This window comes from Bombina bombina, chromosome 12, assembly GCF_027579735.1.
Source record: "Bombina bombina isolate aBomBom1 chromosome 12, aBomBom1.pri, whole genome shotgun sequence".
NCBI classification, from domain to species: Eukaryota; Metazoa; Chordata; class Amphibia; order Anura; family Bombinatoridae; genus Bombina; species Bombina bombina.
The window spans coordinates 27,374,357-27,393,055 of record NC_069510.1 but is presented as its reverse complement, the minus strand read 5'-3'; the positions used below and the strand labels follow the sequence as shown (position 1 = coordinate 27,393,055).

The window sequence follows — 18,699 nt, the reverse complement described above, 5'->3', positions numbered from 1 at the left end:
CCCGCAGGTATTCGCCATTGCACACGAGCGCAAATTTGTGCTCGCGTGCAATCCCGCCCCCTGCCCGCGCACAGCCAATCAAGCGCGGGCAGGAGCTGTCAATCTCCTCGGTCTGACTAGACCGAGGAGATTGAATTTCGCCACCTTAGAGGTGGCGAAGAGGTTAGGGAAGCGGCAGTCTGGTGACCGCTGCTTGATAAATTACGGCAAGCAAGTTCTTGTGAGAACTTGCAGCCGTAGGGCTTTAATAAATCTAGCCCATACTATATGCAGTGTCCTGAGAGGAGACTGACACTGATCTAATAGTGCAATTAGCAATGCAGATTGGATCAGTGGCAGTTTCCGCTTGCAACCAGCATTGCTCTGTGGCTCCCAAGTAACACTTCTAGCATTAAAGATTCTTAAGTCTTAAAAATACAGCTCTAACAAAATAGAGCATCCATGTCATTTATAATGACCCTTTAAAGGGATACTCAATCAAAATTAAACTTTCATGATTCAGATAGACTCTATCTGATAGAGCATGACATTTTAAGCAACTTTCCAATTTACTTCCATTAACTAAATGTGCACAGTCTTTTTATATTTAAACGTTTTGAGTCACCAGCTCCTACTGAGCATGTGCAAGAATAAGTGTGTATGCATTTGTGAATGGCTGATGGCTGTCACATGGTACGTATATGCATTTGTGATTGGTTGATGGCTGTCACATGGTACAGGGGGAGTGGAAAAAGACATAACTGAAAATTGTCAGGAAAAAAATCTACTACTCATGTGAAGTTCAGACTAAGTGCTATTGCATTGTCTTGTTAGCTTGCATTTGTTGATTATGCAAATCTACTGTGTTGACTGGTCCTTTAAGATGTGACTTTAATTTGTTTTTTTATGTTGTTTATCTCTCTTTATCACAGGCCTGGTTATTCTAAAGTAAATGTTGTAAGGTGCAAACATTTACATATGATCTGATAATGTTGTAGAAGTGTTATTTATTTTATATACTAGATTATATAATATACTTTATATATGTTAATCTAAATATTAAGGTGAGAGCCACATAACATATGAGAAAAGTAAATGTGTTGCAGATTTCATATAGGCTTATGGAAGAAATATGACAATTAATACTTAACTACTTAATTATGAACTTGTTTAGTTGCACTGTGGTACAAGTAACATTCTTTACAAGCAAAATAATTTTCGTCTATATACATAAGTTTTGCAACAAATCAGTGGATAAAGACGATGTAAATGATATAAAATGTGGCCATAATATATACATAACATCTGCCCATTACACAGTAGGCCTTATTATGATACAATTTGCACAATAAATATTTTTCTAGTATATTTTATTTGACATTCTGAAGTGATATCATAAAGCCAGTGGTAAATTAGCGTAATTAGTCGGGGGGGGGGGGGCAATTTTGAGTGCTGTACGGAAATTTTGGTTACATAGGTACAACCATGACAAAGAGGTCTAGGAAAAATCGCCAATAGAGCGCTGCCATGTTGTTGTACGGAGAACAAGCGCGTAGCATGTTGGTGCGCATGCGCCGGATCCTTAGATTCCCTCGACTCCCCAAGAGGATGAATATGGGTTATGAGTGAGAGACGGACTGCGTGGGCGTGGTTATAACGTCACAGACGGAGGGCGGGGCTAGTCGCGGGGTTGCAGCCATGGCCACACTGGATGCTGAGGTGAGCGAGGATGGCGGGCGGCCGGTGCAGGAGCTGGTCTTGTATGGGGGAGCGTAGGGCCGTTCTGGAGCTTGTGCATGACTTTTACAGCTCCCGCGCCGGCCTGTGTGGGGTTATGAAGGGATGCTGGGTCCTGGGCTGCAAGTGGCTCTGTGCAATGCTATATCCGGGGCGGAGCAACGTGTGGCGGCTCACCGGCGGGCACTGTGTATATAGTACTCACTGTAAACAGCTCACAGTGTGTTTCGCTATATGCTATCTCCTGTATATTGCTCTCTATGTTCCCCTCACGTTAGTCTGCCCTCTGTATATAGATAACTGTCTATGTGTTACCTCACTGTGTGGTGCCCTCTGTATATAGATAACTGTCTATGTGTTCCCTCACTGTGTGGTGCCCTCTGTATATAGATAACTGTCTATGTGTTACCTCACTGTGTGATGCCCTCTGTATATAGATAACTGTCTATGTGTTACCTCACTGTGTGGTGCCCTCTGTATATAGATAACTGTCTATTTGTTACCTCACTGTGTGGTGCCCTCTGTATATAGATAACTGTCTATGTGTTACCTCACTGTGTGGTGCCCTCTGTATATAGATAACTGTCTATGTGTTCCCTCACTGTGTGGTGCCCTCTGTATATAGATAACTGTCTATGTGTTACCTCACTGTGTGGTGCCCTCTGTATATAGATAACTGTCTATGTGTTCCCTCACTGTGTGGTGCCCTCTGTATATAGATAACTGTCTATGTGTTACCTCACTGTGTGGTGCCCTCTGTATATAGATAACTGTCTATTTGTTACCTCACTGTGTGGTGCCCTCTGTATATAGATAACTGTCTATGTGTTACCTCACTGTGTGATGCCCTCTGTATATAGATAACTGTCTATGTGTTCCCTCACTGTGTGGTGCCCTCTGTATATAGATAACTGTCTATTTGTTACCTCACTGTGTGGTGCCCTCTGTATATAGATAACTGTCTATTTGTTACCTCACTGTGTGGTGCCCTCTGTATATAGATAACTGTCTATGTGTTACCTCACTGTGTGGTGCCCTCTGTATATAGATAACTGTCTATGTGTTCCCTCACTGTGTGGTGCCCTCTGTATATAGATAACTGTCTATGTGTTACCTCACTGTGTGGTGCCCTCTGTATATAGATAACTGTCTATGTGTTCCCTCACTGTGTGGTGCCCTCTGTATATAGATAACTGTCTATGTGTTACCTCACTGTGTGGTGCCCTCTGTATATAGATAACTGTCTATTTGTTACCTCACTGTGTGGTGCCCTCTGTATATAGATAACTGTCTATGTGTTACCTCACTGTGTGATGCCCTCTGTATATAGATAACTGTCTATGTGTTCCCTCACTGTGTGGTGCCCTCTGTATATAGATAACTGTCTATTTGTTACCTCACTGTGTGGTGCCCTCTGTATATAGATAACTGTCTATTTGTTACCTCACTGTGTGGTGCCCTCTGTATATAGATAACTGTCTATGTGTTACCTCACTGTGTGGTGCCCTCTGTATATAGATAACTGTCTATGTGTTACCTCACTGTGTGGTGCCCTCTGTATATAGATAACTGTCTATGTGTTACCTCACTGTGTGGTGCCCTCTGTATATAGATAACTGTCTATGTGTTCCCTCACTGTGTGGTGCCCTCTGTATATAGATAACTGTCTATGTGTTACCTCACTGTGTGGTGCCCTCTGTATATAGATAACTGTCTATGTGTTACCTCACTGTGTGGTGCCCTCTGTATATAGATAACTGTCTATGTGTTACCTCACTGTGTGGTGCCCTCTGTATATAGATAACTGTCTATGTGTTACCTCACTGTGTGATGCCCTCTGTATATAGATAACTGTCTATGTGTTCCCTCACTGTGTGGTGCCCTCTGTATATAGATAACTGTCTATTTGTTACCTCACTGTGTGGTGCCCTCTGTATATAGATAACTGTCTATTTGTTACCTCACTGTGTGGTGCCCTCTGTATATAGATAACTGTCTATTTGTTCCCTCACTGTGTGGTGCCCTCTGTATATAGATAACTGTCTATGTGTTCCCTCACTGTGTGGTGCCCTCTGTATATAGATAACTGTCTATTTGTTACCTCACTGTGTGATGCCCTCTGTATATAGATAACTGTCTATGTGTTACCTCACTGTGTGATGCCCTCTGTATATAGATAACTGTCTATGTGTTCCCTCACTGTGTGGTGCCCTCTGTATATAGATAACTGTCTATTTGTTACCTCACTGTGTGGTGCCCTCTGTATATAGATAACTGTCTATTTGTTACCTCACTGTGTGGTGCCCTCTGTATATAGATAACTGTCTATGTGTTACCTCACTGTGTGGTGCCCTCTGTATATAGATAACTGTCTATTTGTTACCTCACTGTGTGGTGCCCTCTGTATATAGATAACTGTCTATTTGTTACCTCACTGTGTGATGCCCTCTGTATATAGATAACTGTCTATGTGTTCCCTCACTGTGTGGTGCCCTCTGTATATAGATAACTGTCTATGTGTTACCTCACTGTGTGGTGCCCTCTGTATATAGATAACTGTCTATGTGTTACCACACTGTGTGGTGCCCTCTGTATATAGATAACTGTCTATTTGTTACCTCACTGTGTGGTGCCCTCTGTATATAGATAACTGTCTATTTGTTACCTCACTGTGTGGTGCCCTCTGTATATAGATAACTGTCTATTTGTTACCTCACTGTGTGGTGCCCTCTGTATATAGATAACTGTCTATTTGTTACCTCACTGTGTGGTGCCCTCTGTATATAGATAACTGTCTATGTGTTACCTCACTGTGTGGTGCCCTCTGTATATAGATAACTGTCTATTTGTTACCTCACTGTGTGGTGCCCTCTGTATATAGATAACTGTCTATTTGTTACCTCACTGTGTGGTGCCCTCTGTATATAGATAACTGTCTATGTGTTACCTCACTGTGTGGTGCCCTCTGTATATAGATAACTGTCTATGTGTTCCCTCACTGTGTGGTGCCCTCTGTATATAGATAACTGTCTATGTGTTACCTCACTGTGTGGTGCCCTCTGTATATAGATAACTGTCTATGTGTTACCTCACTGTGTGGTGCCCTCTGTATATAGATAACTGTCTATGTGTTACCTCACTGTGTGATGCCCTCTGTATATAGATAACTGTCTATGTGTTACCTCACTGTGTGGTGCCCTCTGTATATAGATAACTGTCTATTTGTTACCTCACTGTGTGGTGCCCTCTGTATATAGATAACTGTCTATGTGTTCCCTCACTGTGTGGTGCCCTCTGTATATAGATAACTGTCTATGTGTTACCTCACTGTGTGGTGCCCTCTGTATATAGATAACTGTCTATGTGTTCCCTCACTGTGTGGTGCCCTCTGTATATAGATAACTGTCTATGTGTTACCTCACTGTGTGGTGCCCTCTGTATATAGATAACTGTCTATGTGTTACCTCACTGTGTGGTGCCCTCTGTATATAGATAACTGTCTATGTGTTACCTCACTGTGTGATGCCCTCTGTATATAGATAACTGTCTATGTGTTCCCTCACTGTGTGGTGCCCTCTGTATATAGATAACTGTCTATTTGTTACCTCACTGTGTGGTGCCCTCTGTATATAGATAACTGTCTATTTGTTACCTCACTGTGTGGTGCCCTCTGTATATAGATAACTGTCTATGTGTTACCTCACTGTGTGGTGCCCTCTGTATATAGATAACTGTCTATGTGTTACCTCACTGTGTGGTGCCCTCTGTATATAGATAACTGTCTATGTGTTACCTCACTGTGTGGTGCCCTCTGTATATAGATAACTGTCTATGTGTTACCTCACTGTGTGGTGCCCTCTGTATATAGATACCTGTCTATGTGTTACCTCACTGTGTGTTGCCCTCTGTATATAGATAACTGTCTATGTGTTACCTCACTGTGTGGTGCCCTCTGTATATAGATAACTGTCTATGTGTTACCTCACTGTGTGGTGCCCTCTGTATATAGATAACTGTCTATGTGTTACCTCACTGTGTGGTGCCCTCTGTATATAGATAACTGTCTATGTGTTACCTCACTGTGTGATGCCCCTCTGTATATAGATAACTGTCTATGTGTTCCCTCACTGTGTGGTGCCCTCTGTATATAGATAACTGTCTATTTGTTACCTCACTGTGTGGTGCCCTCTGTATATAGATAACTGTCTATTTGTTACCTCACTGTGTGGTGCCCTCTGTATATAGATAACTGTCTATTTGTTCCCTCACTGTGTGGTGCCCTCTGTATATAGATAACTGTCTATGTGTTCCCTCACTGTGTGGTGCCCTCTGTATATAGATAACTGTCTATTTGTTACCTCACTGTGTGATGCCCTCTGTATATAGATAACTGTCTATGTGTTACCTCACTGTGTGATGCCCTCTGTATATAGATAACTGTCTATGTGTTCCCTCACTGTGTGGTGCCCTCTGTATATAGATAACTGTCTATTTGTTACCTCACTGTGTGGTGCCCTCTGTATATAGATAACTGTCTATTTGTTACCTCACTGTGTGGTGCCCTCTGTATATAGATAACTGTCTATGTGTTACCTCACTGTGTGGTGCCCTCTGTATATAGATAACTGTCTATTTGTTACCTCACTGTGTGGTGCCCTCTGTATATAGATAACTGTCTATTTGTTACCTCACTGTGTGATGCCCTCTGTATATAGATAACTGTCTATGTGTTCCCTCACTGTGTGGTGCCCTCTGTATATAGATAACTGTCTATTTGTTACCTCACTGTGTGGTGCCCTCTGTATATAGATAACTGTCTATGTGTTACCTCACTGTGTGGTGCCCTCTGTATATAGATAACTGTCTATGTGTTACCTCACTGTGTGATGCCCTCTGTATATAGATAACTGTCTATGTGTTACCTCACTGTGTGGTGCCCTCTGTATATAGATAACTGTCTATGTGTTACCACACTGTGTGGTGCCCTCTGTATATAGATAACTGTCTATTTGTTACCTCACTGTGTGGTGCCCTCTGTATATAGATAACTGTCTATTTGTTACCTCACTGTGTGGTGCCCTCTGTATATAGATAACTGTCTATTTGTTACCTCACTGTGTGGTGCCCTCTGTATATAGATAACTGTCTATTTGTTACCTCACTGTGTGGTGCCCTCTGTATATAGATAACTGTCTATGTGTTACCTCACTGTGTGGTGCCCTCTGTATATAGATAACTGTCTATTTGTTACCTCACTGTGTGGTGCCCTCTGTATATAGATAACTGTCTATTTGTTACCTCACTGTGTGGTGCCCTCTGTATATAGATAACTGTCTATGTGTTACCTCACTGTGTGGTGCCCTCTGTATATAGATAACTGTCTATGTGTTCCCTCACTGTGTGGTGCCCTCTGTATATAGATAACTGTCTATGTGTTACCTCACTGTGTGGTGCCCTCTGTATATAGATAACTGTCTATGTGTTACCTCACTGTGTGGTGCCCTCTGTATATAGATAACTGTCTATGTGTTACCTCACTGTGTGGTGCCCTCTGTATATAGATAACTGTCTATTTGTTACCTCACTGTGTGGTGCCCTCTGTATATAGATAACTGTCTATGTGTTACCTCACTGTGTGGTGCCCTCTGTATATAGATAACTGTCTATGTGTTACCTCACTGTGTGGTGCCCTCTGTATATAGATAACTGTCTATTTGTTACCTCACTGTGTGGTGCCCTCTGTATACAGCTGTCTTTTTGGTCCTCACTATTTTGTGCCCACCGTGCCCTTAGTTTATAGCTGTCTATTTGTGCCTCAGTCACTGAATGCTATATGCGCCTCACTATATACTGCTCTCTATGTGTGCCTCATGATATGCTGCCCTCTGTATATAGCCCTATATGTGTGCCTCACTATAAGCTGCCCTCTGTATATAGGTCTCTCTATGTGCCTCACTATATGCTGCCCTCTGTATATAGGTCTCTCTATGTGCCTCACTATATGCTGCCTTCTGTATTTAACTCTATATATGTGCCTCACTATAAGCTGCCCTCTGTATATAGCTTTATATGTGTGCCTCACTATAAGCTGCCCTCTGTATATAGGTCTCTATATGTGCCTCACTATATGCTGCCTTCTGTATATAACTATATATGTGCCTCACTATATGCTGCCTTCTGTATATAACTATATGTGTGCCTCACTATATGCTGCCTTCTGTATATAACTATATATGTGCCTCACTATAAGCTGCCCTCTGTATATAGCTCTCTATATGTGCCTCACTATATGTTGCCCTCTGTATAATACTCTATGTGCCTCACTATATGCTGCCTTCTGTATATAACTCTATATATGTGCCTCACTATATGCTGCCTTCTGTATATAACTCTATATATGTGCCACACTATATGCTGCCTTCTGTATATAACTCTATATATGTGCCTCACTATATGCTGCCTTCTGTATATAGCTCTATATATGTGCCTCACTATATGCTGCCTTCTGTATATAACTCTATATATGTGCCTCACTATAAGCTGCCCTCTGTATATAGCTCTCTATATGTGCCTCACTATATGTTGCCCTCTTTATAATACTCTATGTGCCTCACTATGTGCTGCCCTCTGTATATAGCTCTCTATATGTGCCTCACTATATGCTGCCCTCTGTATATAGCTATCTATATGTGCCTCACTATATGTTGCCCTCTGTATAATACTCTGTGCCTCACTATATGCTGCCCTCTGTATATAGCTCTATATATGTGCCTCATTATAAGCTGCCCTCTGTATATAGCTCTCTATGTGCCTCACTATATGCTGCTCTCTGTATATAGCTCTATATATGTGCCTCACTATATGCTGCCCTCTGTATATAGCTATATATGTGCCTCATTATAAGCTGCCCTCTGTATATAGCTCTCTATGTGCCTCACTATATGTTGCCCTCTGTATAATACTCTATGTGCCTCACTATATGCTGCCCTCTGTATATAGCGCTATATGTGTGCCTCACTATAAGCTTTCCTCTGTATATAGCTCTCTATATGTGCCTCACTATATATGCTGCCCTTTGTATATAACTCTATAGATGTGCCTCACTATATGTTGCCCTGTATATAATACTCTGCCTCATATGCTGCCCTCTGTATATAGCCCTATATGTGTGCCTCACTATAAGCTGCCCTCTGTATAAAGCCCTATATGTGTGCCTCACTATATGCTGCCCTCTGTATATAACTCTATATATGTGCCTCACTATATGCTGCCCTCTGTATATAACTCTATATATGTGCCTCACTATATGCTGCCCTCTGTATATAACTCTATATATGTGCCTCACTATATGCTGCCCTCTGTATATAACTCTATATATGTGCCTCACAATATGCTGCCCTCTGTATATAACTCTATATATGTGCCTCACTATAAGCTGCCCTCTCTATATCTGCCTCACTATATGTTGCCCTCTGTATAATACTATATGTGCCTCATTATATGCTGCCCTCTGTATATAGCCCAATATGTGTGCCTCACTATAAGCTTCCCTCTGTATATAGCACTATATATGTGCCTCACTATAAACTGCCCTCTATATATAGCTCTATATATGTGCCTCACTATAAGCTGCCCTCTGTATATCTCTCTATATATGTGCCTCACTATAAGCTGCCCTCTGTATATCTCTCTATATATGTGCCTCACTATATGCTGCCCTCTGTATATAACTCTATATATGTGCCTCACTATAAGCTGCCCTCTCTATATCTGCCTCACTATATGTTGCCCTCTGTATATAACTCTATATATGTGCCTCACTATAAGCTGCCCTCTCTATATCTGCCTCACTATATGTTGCCCTCTGTATAATACTATATGTGCCTCATTATATGCTGCCCTCTGTATATAGCCCAATATGTGTGCCTCACTATAAGCTTCCCTCTGTATATAGCACTATATATGTGCCTCACTATAAACTGCCCTCTATATATAGCTCTATATATGTGCCTCACTATAAGCTGCCCTCTGTATATCTCTCTATATATGTGCCTCACTATAAGCTGCCCTCTGTATATCTCTCTATATATGTGCCTCACTATAAGCTGCCCTCTGTATATCTCTCTATATATGTGCCTCACTATAAGCTGCCCTCTGTATATCTCTCTATATATGTGCCTCACTATATGCTGCCCTCTGTATATAGCTCTATATGTGTGCCTCACTATAAGCTGCCCTCTATATATAGCTCTATATGTGCCTCACTATAAGCTGCCCTCTATATATAGCTCTCTATATGTGCCTCACTATATGCTGCACTCTGTATAATGCTCTATTTATTTGCCTCACTATATGCTGCCCTCTGTATATAGCCCTATATGTGTGCCTCATTATAAGCTGCCCTCTGTATATAGCTCTATATGTGTGCCTCACTATATGCTGCCCTCTGTATATAGCTTTATATGTTTGCCTCACTATTGTATATCTCTCTATATATGTGCCTCACTATATGCTGCCCTCTGTATATAACTCTATATATGTGCCTCACTATAAGCTGCCCTCTCTATATCTGCCTCACTATATGTTGCCCTCTGTATATAACTCTATATATGTGCCTCACTATAAGCTGCCCTCTCTATATCTGCCTCACTATATGTTGCCCTCTGTATAATACTATATGTGCCTCATTATATGCTGCCCTCTGTATATAGCCCAATATGTGTGCCTCACTATAAGCTTCCCTCTGTATATAGCACTATATATGTGCCTCACTATAAACTGCCCTCTATATATAGCTCTATATATGTGCCTCACTATAAGCTGCCCTCTGTATATCTCTCTATATATGTGCCTCACTATAAGCTGCCCTCTGTATATCTCTCTATATATGTGCCTCACTATAAGCTGCCCTCTGTATATCTCTCTATATATGTGCCTCACTATATGCTGCCCTCTGTATATAGCTCTATATGTGTGCCTCACTATATGCTGCCCTCTGTATATAGCTCTATATGTGTGCCTCACTATATGCTGCCCTCTGTATATAGCTCTATATGTGTGCCTCACTATATGCTGCCCTCTGTATATAGCTCTATATATGTGCCTCACTATATGCTGCCCTCTGTATATAGCTCTATATGTGTGCCTCACTATATGCTGCCCTCTGTATATAGCTCTATATGTGTGCCTCACTATATGCTGCCCTCTGTATATAGCTCTATATGCTGCCCTCTGTATATAGCTCTATATGTGTGCCTCACTATATGCTGCCCTCTGTATATAGCTCTATATGTGTGCCTCACTATATGCTGTCCTCTGTATATAGCTCTATATGTGTGCCTCACTATATGCTGCCCTCTGTATATAGCTCTATATGTGTGCCTCACTATATGCTGCCCTCTGTATATAGCTCTATATGTGTGCCTCACTATATGCTGCCCTCTGTATATAGCTCTATATGTGTGCCTCACTATATGCTGCCCTCTGTATATAGCTCTATATGTGTGCCTCACTGTTTCCCTCTGTATATAGTTATCTACAGGTGACTCACTATAAGCTACCCTCTGCAAATAGCTCTATATATGTTCCTCACAATTCGCTGTCATCTGTTTATACCTCTATATTTGTACCTCATTATATAATGCCCTTTATATGTGCCGCAGTATATGCGCCTCAAAACATGCTGCTCTCTGTATATAGCTCTCTATAGGTGCCTCACAACATGCTGTCCTCTGTATATAGCTGTCTATGTGCCTCACTGTATGCTGCCATATGTAAATAGCTCTATACAGGTGCCTCGCTATATGCTACCATCTGTATATAGCTCTCTATATGTTCCTCACAATATGCTGCCCTCTGTTTATAGCTATCTATGTGTACCTCACTACATAATGCCCTTTTATATATGCTACCCTCTGTATATAGCTGTATGTATGCCTCTCACTATATGCTACTCTCTGTATATAGCTCTCTGTATGTGCCTCACTATAAGCTGCCCTTTGTATATAGCTGTCTTTCTTTATGTGGTTCCCTCTGTGTGCCTTTATATAGGGTGGTCTGTAATTCTATATGTGTTCTTATTTTAATATTGTGCTCTCTGTATATAAGTTTTTGGTGCTCTGTGTGCCTTTCCAGTGCCCTCTGTAACTTGTGGTGTGTACCTCCTATATCGGTGTACAACTCGCTCGTCTGTTTTGGCCTCTACTTACATGTGCCAGCTGTCAGCTTCTGCCTATTCCCCGTCACACTTGGTTCATGCTTGCCCGTTCTCTACATCACCCCTTATCACTCTGCCTGTACCTTCTTTCTGCTGCTTCCTTTGTGCACTCTGCCTGCACCCTACTTCTTCCGTGCCTTGCCCCGTACCGGTTCTCAAAGCATACTCTATTTCTCCTTCTGACCGTTTCATGTACCATATCCTGACTGTGTGTACCTCATGCATTTTTAATATCCCATATGCCTGTCACTTCTTATACCAAGCTTCATCTATATTACTATAACATGTAGTTAAATTACATTTCCATATGATTCATGTTTTCCTCTTGCTACAGAGTGATGCTGCAGAATAAGTCTGATTTTGGGGGACAACTCAGTTTAACAACCCACAATCTAAAAAGTTTCATTTGAAAGTAACATATAACATGTAAATATAAAAATTGCCTAAAATGTTGCACAGTACCCAATGCATTATTAAATTGTCTTTAACATTTATCGAATATTCAATAAATATCCAGATTATGCATTTTCTTTTGATATCTGTTACCACAAATGTCCATATTAAATATCTGTGGGTTTTCGTTCTCTTTGTGACCTTTCTTAATTTGTTCAGCTTTTCTCTAGTTTATCATCGTTTGGTCATCTTAGTAATTAAACTGCAATGACTTTACATTGAAAATGTGGCAAGTTTACACCATACATTATTGGGTTAAAGCAGGGCTTGAGGAAAAAAATACAAAATCTAGGAGCCAGCCCACAAATGTAGAAACCAAAATCTTTTGGCCATCCCTATAATATATATAATAATATAAAACATCATAATACCAAACAAGAAATACATGCACATCTGTGTGAATATATAATATTAGTATATTAAGACATAGGAGTCTTGGGAACTGTAAACCAGGGCCTAATTACAAGGTGCCAGTGGCTCCCTTGGGCCTGGATTTGTCTAGCCCCGCATTAAACAAAGTCTCATCACTTTTAAAGGTACAGCGCTTACCATCTAAGAGTCTCAAGATCATTCTTTTTTGTGTGCTTAGACGGAATTGCTCATAAAGAGTCCTGTAATTATGTTTTGGGTCAAGGATGTGCAGATTTTAGCAATTTGCTAGGAGTGCACGTTCTTGTGCACTACATTCCCTCTGAGCTTTTAACAATCTTATACAGGTAGAAAAACCATTATTTAAACTGCTTGGGACGGGAAAGGTCTGGATTTTGGAATATTTATATTTAAAATGGGACAGTTTTGGAGAGGAGATGGAACCAAGTGTAAACAACAATATCTTATCCATTTGGGCAATATTTACACGTCATAATACAGCTTATACTTGTAACCTATAGGTAGTTTTATGTAATTTTTAATACTTTTGTATATTTAGTACCCTCAGAAAGATAGTACAGTACTGTAATCAAAAAGGTAATATACTGTATGTTGTTTTAATTAGTTAAACAACATTTTAGAACAACCCCCCCCAAAGATACAGGCAGAGAAGACTATGACTTACAGACAGGGAAATAGTAATTTCTGATAATTTTATTATTAAATAAAAATATTAATTAAAAAGTTTGGATTTGGGAATATATACCTGTACTGCATCAACATGTGCACGCTCCTGATCCTACCTCATTATGCTCTTGTAAAACGCAGCTACGTTTTAAGAAATCATTCAAAGAGAAACAACTAAATTGGTCATTTTATTTCTTGTACTGAATCCTAGAAGTTTAATTTTGACTTCCATATCCTTTTAAAATGGTCTACTTATCTATATAGTATGTCACAAATATTGTACTGTGCTTTGTCATTTTGGACCTTACTCATGCACAACACCTTGTGAACATACTCCTGTGAAGAAATCACAAAAATCTTATCTTTTGGTCAATGATTAGAGAGCTACTTTATAAGCCATGATCTACCTTGCTGCCCGTTACTTTTTATGTTACACACGGAACTGACTAAAAGTAAATACTCTTTCCAGATTCTGCAGATGCAAGTTAAAAAAGTTGACAACTAGTAGCAATGTATACAAATTACTTTTTTGCAAGTTCTCTTTTAACGCCGTTATGCCGTTCTATTCCGTCATATTTACACTGGGCTTTAAAGCCGTTATGACGGAATAGAACGTCATAACAAGCGGCTGTCCTGAAGCCTTCTGCGCTTCAAGGACTTGATTGCGGTCTGGAGGGCGTTCCTAGGGTTGTAGGGACGCCCCCCAGATGCGATCCAATAATTGAAATCTCGCGATTGTATGCACGATCGCGTAGTTTCAATTTGTCTGCATCGGAACAGGTGTTCCGATGTAGACACTTTAACCCTGTCACGAAAGGGTTAAGTGACCCTTTTGTATACAGTCTGTTTTCCTTTTGAATTTGACTTTCATCCTCTCTTACCATTTATTTTAGGGGATAGAATTAGGGCTTAACAAATATGTTTACAATATTAGAGCCAGTGAAAATATTTAGGAGCCTGGCATAACTAAAGGAATAAGACAATAATATGTTTATATAGATGTTTGTATATTAAACATTTTGATATGGTAATATAACATGATAAAGCGTATATATAAAAACCTCTGCAATATTCTTTCGTTATTTATTTTGTCCCCTTTTCCTGTAATTTCATTCTGAATTTGTGAGCTTTTCAGTTCCTGTTAGAAATGGAAGTGCAGAACATGGTTATATTCTGCACAGCCATTGGCTGTACACTCTAGTGATTTATTTATAACTGTCCCTCATTGGCCACAGCAGAGAAGCAACATGGCAGCTCCCACTGTTTTATAGACGCTAAAACTTTTCACTTATTTTGTCAATATTTAAACAACTGACACCTTAGCAAACACATCTACGTGTTATTCTCAGGCTAATCTTTTCTTTAAATGCATCATTCTATCTAGCATTTATTTAGTGTTTAATGTCCCTTTAACAAAAATTCAGAAGCCAAACTTTCACCATTCAGAAAATGTAATTTAATAACAACTTCAAATTTACTGTTATCTAATTTGTTTTGTTGAAAATGATACCTAGGTAGGCTCAGTTGTAGCAATGCACTACTGGGAGCTAACTGCTGATTGGTGGCTGTACATATGTCTCTTGTCATTGGCTCACCATATGTATTCAACTAGTTCTCAGTAGTGCATTGCTGCTCTTTAAAAAAGGATACCAAAATAATGAAGGAAAGTTGATAATATGAGTAAATGGGTAAGCTGTTTAGAATTGTATTAAATGACAATTTTGATTTTCATGTCCCTTTTAAAGAGACCGTAAATTCAAAATTAAACTTCAGTGTATTGAATAGAACATGAAATTTGAAACAGCTTTCCAATTTACTTATGTTATCTATTGTGCTTAGTTCTTTTGGTATCTTCATTAAAGAGTAATACTATAGCTGATCTCAGGAGCGTGCACGGGTCTCTATCCATACTGTATCAGTGATTGCAACGTTGTTTATTGCAATGTTATACATAGTTACAAACACTACTGCCATAGACAAATGCCTGCTCCTATCAGCCTATCTAGGCTTAATCTTCAACAAAGGATATCAAGAGAACAAAGCAAATTTGAAATGAATTGGAAACTTGTTTTAAATCAGGGGCTCTTATCTGAATCATAGAAATTACATTTTGAGTGGACTGTCCCTTTAATCTAGATTCTAGGCGTTTCTAAATGGTAAATTTCAGAGAATATTTAAAGGGATATGAAACCCAAATATTTTCTTTCATTAATCAGAGCATACAGTTTTAAGCAACTTAAGAATTTATTTGTTTGTCTTCATTCTCTTTGTATCTTTTTTTGAAAAGCAGGAATGTAAGCTTAGGAGCTGGCCTATTTTTGGTTCATAACTTGGGTAGCGCTTGTTAAATTGAAATTCAACGCAATATAGGATGCGTCCTATACGGGTCAGGCTAATATACTAAAACAAAGATAATAATAAAAAATGGAGATGGTAAAGTAAAATGTTAAATACAATGCAATTAAATATTCACATAAATTGATAAAAAAAAACATATATATAAAAAAGCTAAAAAACATCGGGACTCTAAACCACCGGTAGTATGTACTTCTAACAATAAAAACAAAATAGTTGGGGGGGGCTTCCTATAAAGTCTCCTCATAGAAATCTCACATATAAAAAACGACCTCGCTATGGCAAATAGGTAGCTTAAAGGGACACTGAACCCAAATTGTTTCTGTTGTGATTCAGATAGAGCAGCAATTTTAAGCAACTTTCTAATTTACTCCTATTATCAAATTTTATTCATTCTCTTGGTATTTTTATTTGAAAAGCAAGAATGTAAGTTTAGATGACGGCCCATTTTTGGTGAACAACCTGGGTTGTCCTTGCTGTTTGGACAGCACCAATAAACAAGTGCTGTCCATGGTGCTTAACCACAAATTGTCTGTCTCCTTAGCTTAGATGCCTTCTTTTTCAAATAAAGACAGCAAGAGAATGAAGAAAAATTGATAATAGGAGTAAATTAGAAAGTTGCTTAAAATTGCTGCTCTATATGAATCACAAAAGAAAAAAAATTGTGTTCAGTGTCCCTTTAAAATACTAAAACAGGTGTAAAATTCAGCTATAAAATTATTAGCCGATATGGCCCAGAAAATTTTTCAAAGAGTTTGTTTCGAACAAACAGCGGTCTAGGTGCTTCTATTATTCGGCTTTACTGTGATGCACCTTATCCCATGTACATAGATACAAATGATGAAACTTGGCGCTTGTTGAATGGTGGCTAAATGTAGCGCTACCCAGGTGCTGAACTAAAAAATGGCCGGCTCCTAAGGCTTTTCAGTTTTAAATAGAAGCATTTTTGTGATCTATTTCTATAAGCAAAAAAGCTTTGATTAAAAAAAAATATTACTGTCTCCAAGGCATTTAGAGTCTGCATTTACTTTTTTGTTAGAAGCAAATGAAGTTATCACTGATATTGTTCCCTAAGGCTGAACATGCCGTGATCTGAGATGTCATCACAGAATATGCAGCATGTCGGCATAAAGAATGTGACAAATGCGCAAACTGTTAGTGCTTTCACTTTGCCGCTCTCTTCAAACAGAGCTGTGCTCTGGCTGCACCCTGTAAGTTTTTATTTATTGTTGACTGGCTCTCAGTTTTTTTCCCCCAACCCAGCCCCCTAGCCTTTCTCAGTCTGCAAAGCTGTGATGTTAGACCAAGAGAAAAAGGAAACAAACTTATTTGGGACATTTTAAAAACTTTTTATTTTTTTTCTCTGCCGCCAATTTACAATTTTCAGCTGCTGTATTATATTAAATAAAACTTTCAAAATTGCTTTATTCTCCAGTTAATCAACACACTGCAATTGAGCTGGCCCTTTTAGTGTAAATGCATAATTTTAAAATTACATTTTATTTCAAAAAGACCTGCAGAAAACTTTTCACTAAAAAAATCTCATTGCAGAAAGTGTAGAAAAGTTCTGCTTCTGGGATGCGAATCTGTTGACTCTGAGCTGGTGCAGTGGGCACTCGCAGCTTATTTGCGTATGCTGCTGAAACGTAACCTTTACTGGATGAATATTTGCTAATAAAAGTATAATGCAAAAATGCTTTTGTTCAACTTTAGAGGGTTTTATGTTCCTTTTTATGTATAGTTTAGGAGTGTGCAACGTTTTCACTTGATGCATCATGTTGGAATCTTATTTTACTTGGTGTCAGGCAGAGAATTTTAAAAACACCAGTGCTTTATGTAAACAACCTTTAGATAAATAGGGATTAAGCCAGATATATGAGAATGTTCTTGCTTGAACGTGTACCAAAATTAGTCAAATTAGCATAGCACCCAAAAAGATATACAGAATTATCTTCATTCTATATCTGCCATACATTTGCTGTCTAAAGGGGAATATTGATAATTTATCAACGATCTGAAAATGTGTTCCTGTTTTAGATTTATACATTATCTAGCATGGAGAAATGGCGGGTCAGATAAAATGCGTCGGGTTGGATGGACTCGTGGCACCAGTCTGCCTTAGGTTGGACACAGTGTTCTTACTTCAGGAAACCAACCAGGCTTTATAAAAACGGGTTGATACATTTATTTAAAAAAAAAAAAAATGGAGTGACAGAGTGTTTGCCTGGGATTTGTCAAGTCTTGAGTGATGTAGTTGACTTCAAGTTCTTGAGATTTGAGGATTTTGTTGTTCTCTTTATATCACATTATATACGACTCCAGTATTCTATGCTTGGTGTGCTCATGGCTTTCAAATTTGGCACAGAAAGGAATCAGAATTATATGGCTGCGCTTAAAATGTTTCAAAATGAATTTGAACTTATTTGTCTACAGAAGATTATTATTTTTTGCTTTACCTTACAGAGTCTCTAAGCATGTGCAGACCATCCCTACGTTGTGCATCTCAGCCCCTCATAGTTACTGTTCTGCTACAATCAATTATACATAAATGCAATAAATATTTATTCACATGATATAAACCTTTGTCCGCTGGGTGGGGGGTCGGAGTTTTGCACCTATAGAGAGCTAATGATTAGATGTTTGCTTACTTAGGGCACGTGCCACTTACAAGGATGTCAGGGCTGAAAGCTCCACACCCAGCAGGTGTCTGTCCAGACAGCAAAGCTGCAAAGAGAGATAAGATGTGTTTGCTGGGACTGGCTTCACTTGGGTGGTCATCTTTATTACTTTCAACACCTAATGTGCTTGGGAAATATTTTAACCCATTCACAGTCAGAAATTGCTAAAAATACTTTGATATAAGCGCCCCAAGTCTATTTAAAAACCCTTTTGTTACGCTAATT

At 39.3% G+C, this 18,699-nt stretch overlaps 1 protein-coding gene across 1 annotated transcript in view; it reads left to right on the top strand.

Annotated features, from left to right (window-relative positions):
* The first annotated feature begins 1,610 nt into the window (after positions 1 to 1,610).
* EHMT1 (euchromatic histone lysine methyltransferase 1) overlaps positions 1,611 to 18,699 on the top strand; it is a 245,904-nt gene continuing 228,815 nt past the window's right edge. The window contains exon 1 of the mRNA XM_053695709.1: positions 1,611 to 1,698. Within this exon, the coding sequence (XP_053551684.1) occupies positions 1,678 to 1,698 (21 nt within the window). The 5' untranslated portion in view covers positions 1,611 to 1,677. The remainder of the gene's footprint in view (positions 1,699 to 18,699) is intronic.